Source organism: Malania oleifera, chromosome 4 (genome assembly GCF_029873635.1).
Source record: "Malania oleifera isolate guangnan ecotype guangnan chromosome 4, ASM2987363v1, whole genome shotgun sequence".
NCBI lineage: Eukaryota > Viridiplantae > Streptophyta > Magnoliopsida > Santalales > Ximeniaceae > Malania > Malania oleifera.
Window position 1 is genome coordinate 16,069,155 of NC_080420.1, and position 4,611 is coordinate 16,073,765.

Consider the following 4,611-nt stretch of genomic DNA (forward strand, 5'->3'; position numbering starts at 1 on the left):
TGGGGTTGGAATCAACTTGGAATCTACTAATTATAGCATATCACATTAATATTTGGACCGCACTTGTTTGACTTAGAAATGTACAAGCATGAGTCAACATGCCTAAAAATTGAGTCTCCTAGAGAGATTTGTAGCTATTTATTTTCATTGGTGCCTGCACCGACGCACACATATACTTGCGTACACACATCAATCTACATGTATACAAGTCATATGCTCATCTATAAAATAAAATTATAAAATATTATGTTTGAAGTGAAAATTATAAAGTAAAAATAGAACGTGAAGATAGACAATTTAATGTGAGTAGATTTATAAACTTATGATATAAGATGAAATGATTTTTTTATATATATCAAATTAAACGGGTCACTTGATAAGTACCTAATTCAAATCGTCTAATATATTTCTTAAATAGGTATGATTCGAATTGATCAGTTTATAAATGACCCATCTTCAGTTAAATCTGAACCTAATTTAAATGGAAAGGCCATGGTCACTCAACAAATTTTAACCCATTTTGCCCCTTCAGTTGTTTGGCATATCAACCACGAATTAAGGAAGACCTAAGCAAGGTTATATAATGCATATAAGGTATGTTATGATTTTGACTGCCATAAAATTTAATTCTTTTAATGGACGTGCCCGGCATTAGAACATTAAGAGAGGAGGACAGATGGGCCCATGCATCCATCCACGTAAGCCCTTGATATCAATGCTCATCTCATTTTTATGTTTTTTGAAAATATAAATATTTTTATTAGTAAAAATAATAAAATTTTGGGGATTAAACCTAAGAGTATTTGAGAGGAGATAATAACTGGTGGAACACATAAATAGGGTCCATCCCTTATTTTTCGAAGAATATTTATTTGAATACAATTTTGACAAAGTCTAACAAATTTCGAAGGTGTGTTTCAATCAAAGATTTTGCTTGGAAAATGAAAAAAAAAAAAGCAAAGAGAATAATCCGTTGGCCCATAATTTATCTCTTGTTATCCTGTGAACACATGGCTCTAAGCATTTTTCAAATGAAAATGCAATGGCAAACTGTGAGAGAGAGAGAGAGAGAGAGAGAGATCATCTAATTGTTGAACCCTAAATCAATATATTTATATTTTTTGCGTTGATGAACACTTCACAAAGGCACACTTAAAGAAAAGCATTTGGTCTATGAAAGATTATTTCAGAAAAGAACTGGGAGCATCCAAAAAGAAAAAGAAAAACAGTGAAAATAAAACTAATAAAATCCCTTCTTCAGCTTCAGTTCTTCCAGTTCCAGCTTCTGCAATGATCCTATATATATATATATATATATGCACGGACCAACCCAAACCCACCAATATTCTCCCCTTCTTCTTAGTTCTTACACATTTTTCAATCCACCAATCTCCACCTCCTTTTCGCTTTCTTTGTCGAAGTACCTGCTCCAGTACCAGTGCCGCTTCCATATCTCGTTCATCTCTTCAATCGGAATCCCCTTCGTCTCCGGCAAGAACATGTATATGAAGATCGTCATGATCACCACGAAGAACGCGAAGAACAGGAACAGCCCGAACTTCAGGTGACACAGCATCGTCAAGAAGATTTCCGCGATTATGAAAGTGAAGAACATGTTCACCGACACGTTGATACTCTGAGCCGCCGATCGGATTTCCAGTGGGAAAATTTCACTGGGCACTAACCATCCCAGAGGTCCCCATGACCAGGCGAAGCCCGCTACGTAGATGCAGATGAACAGAACCACAACGATTGCGTACCATTTGGGCAAATTTCCTGGGTTCCCATCAATCCCGAATTTAGCTCCAATGCAGATTGCGACTATAATCTGCACCATTACACAATTCAAAAACGGGGGGAATTCAGTTCAAATCCCTTTAACAGGGGTTAATTCAATTCAAAAATTGATAACAAACTCGAGCAAAAACAAACAGGGGAATTGAATTGAAAATGTACCTGGCAGATCAACATTTGGGTTCCGCCCTCAAGGAAAAGGTACCTTCTTCCCCACTTATCAACGCCATAGATGGAGACCACAGTTGCAGCCACATTGACGATCCCAGTGATCACGGCAGACATGAGCGAAGCATCGCTTCCGAATCCGATGGTTTTGAAGAGAACAGGAGCGTAAAACATGATGACGTTGATGCCGGTGAGCTGCTGGAAGAAGGGGATGAGGATGGCCATGGTGAGGTGGGGTCTGTACTTCCTCTGCAGCAGGTTTCTCCAGGGGTGTTCGACCTTTTTCGAGGCTTCGCTGGCCGCCACGAGGTCGTTGAGCTCCTCCTCGACGTCGTCGATGCCTCGGATTTGCCGGAGTTTCGTCTTGGCTGCGTCGAACCGGCCGCGCTCGATCATGGAGTTGGGTGTGTCCGGGAGGACCAGTGAGCCAATGCTGATGATAAGAGCAGGGACCACGGCACCTCCCAAGCTCAGACGCCATCCCCAACCTCCTTTGATCTTGGCGAAGAAGTAGTTCAGAACGTTTGCAATCAGAATACCTATAGTGATAGACAATTGGAAGCCAATGTTGAGAGCTCCTCTGTATCTGTATGGAGCCATCTCAGAGAGGTACAGTGGCACCGACTGCAGTCACAAATTAAAAATGAACAACTTGAAACAAACTTCTCTGTACCCAAATCAAATTCAATAATTTTACATTGCATAATTAATTATTGCATTAATCGAAGACAGTGAACAATTTTTTCTGGGTCAAACAAAGTGCCGTTATAGATGAGCACTGGTTCTTGTTTATTTTTTAAGTTGATTAATAAAAAAGAAAGCCAGAGGAATACTGAACACATGAACATATTTTTATGAATTTTTTAGGTTATTTAACTGCTGTGTTCAAACTGATGCATAATTTATTTTTCCATTCAAACGCCGTTGCATCAGGGAGAGTAAACGGCAGAGGAAAAGAAAAGAGTGAACAGAGAGACGTCATGTGCAAAGAAAAATTAAGGTAGGTGCGACTTGGAAAAATTAATTGATAAAGAGAGGCTTGACTTTTTCTGCCAATTTCTTTTAACCCATTTTGTTTGATAGCTTGTTTGTTTGCTGGGAAAGTGAACGCAGAATGAGGAAAAGATAAATTTGATTTCTGAAATCCCATACTAAACATGGAATTTGGTTTCTGAAAAACGGCAGTTTTTTGAACTTTCCCCGAAACCAAACGGGCTTCTCACACGTATCAAGAATTTTAGGAAAAAGACTGAGAAGGGAGATGAGAAGAGAGGGATGGATCAATGGTATCCCTGGCCCAGTTGAACTTTGTGTGAGCAGTAAATTTATTTTCTGCCATCTTCCTAGACAGATCTGAAGAAAAAGTTGAGTTTCAAAACAGAGGAATAAAGAAAACAGAGAAAATCGGATGAACAGAGGCATGCGAAGCGACAAAAAACAGCAAAACAACCCGCCGAACAAATTTTTTTTTTAAAAAAAAGACCCACGAGCATCATTTTGTTTTGAACCCAAACCAAAACAAAAACAGAAAGAATATTCAATCCAGAAAATCTCTCAATCCAAACAGAACAAGAGAAAGAAACAGAGAGAATAACCTGATTGGCAAACCCAATACCGAAACCCAATAGCAAACGACCCACAATGAGCATCCAAACGGCCTGGGCTAAGCCATTGATAATGGCTCCGATGCAGAAGAGAACACCTCCGAAGAGCATGGACAGCTTTCTTCCGAACCTTCTGGTCACCGTGGAAGCCAAAAGCGACGACAACAGAGCAGCCAGATACAGAGACGAAGTAAACATAGTTAGCGTCTGACTGTCGAACGTGCAGTACTGGTTCGTCGAGGATTCCGCCATCTCCTTCCGGTAAACCGACGGGAAGAAATCCTTCAAGAACGACGCCATAGATGTAACCCCACCTACCATCACCACCAAAAATTCAGAAATCCATCAGAAAAATCCCAAAGAACTAAAACCAAATCAAAACCCAGATTGCAGCACGTAACGTACCTGAAATACCAATATCATAACCAAAGATCAAACCACCCATGGCTGCAACAATACATGTAATCGTCACGAAAGGAGTAAGGTTTCCCGGGTACTCCTTCCCGTTCCCCGGATCTATACCTCCACCGGCCATTCTCAATCTCAGAACCAGTCACCGGAAAAACAGAGAGGCAGAGAGAGAAAGAGAGAAAGAAGAAATGAACAATGGCGGATGATTGCGAGGGGCGTATATATATATATAGAGAGATTTTGTATGTCCCCACCGGCTCGTGCCGATTTCAATACCAGTTGGAATACCACATCACTGTACAGAGAGAAGATGCACATTTTTATTTTTATTTAAATTTCATATCGTTTTTTTTTTCTTAAAGGAAAGCTGAGCTGTTATTACACACAATCTTAATTTGGACTCAAAACACTGGCACTTATCCGTTTATCTTTTATCTTCTTTTTTTAAAAAAAAAAATTTCCCCCTTGGGTTTTATTTTTTATTATAATTTTTTTTCTTAGAAAAAATTCATACATTTTTATTTTTCAGATTTTTTAAAAATAAAAGGAAACAAATTTGAAATTGTTGATAACATTTTTTTTTTACCATAAAAAATAAAGTTTTATCAACTCATTAATCTTATTACAAATCCAC

The 4,611-nt window shown here is 38.8% G+C and overlaps 1 protein-coding gene across 1 annotated transcript; it reads right to left on the reverse strand.

Annotated features, from left to right (window-relative positions):
* Window positions 1–1,088: 1,088 nt before the first annotated feature.
* LOC131154028 (sugar carrier protein C-like) lies at window positions 1,089–4,258 on the reverse strand. The gene is made up of 4 exons (XM_058106491.1): window positions 3,972–4,258; window positions 3,558–3,880; window positions 1,957–2,586; window positions 1,089–1,828 (listed from the first exon to the last, which is right to left on the reverse strand). Exons 1-4 carry the CDS (start codon window positions 4,099–4,101, stop codon window positions 1,367–1,369), a joined length of 1,545 nt encoding a protein of 514 aa, XP_057962474.1. The 5' UTR covers window positions 4,102–4,258; the 3' UTR covers window positions 1,089–1,366.
* Between the last annotated feature and the right edge of the window lie 353 nt (window positions 4,259–4,611).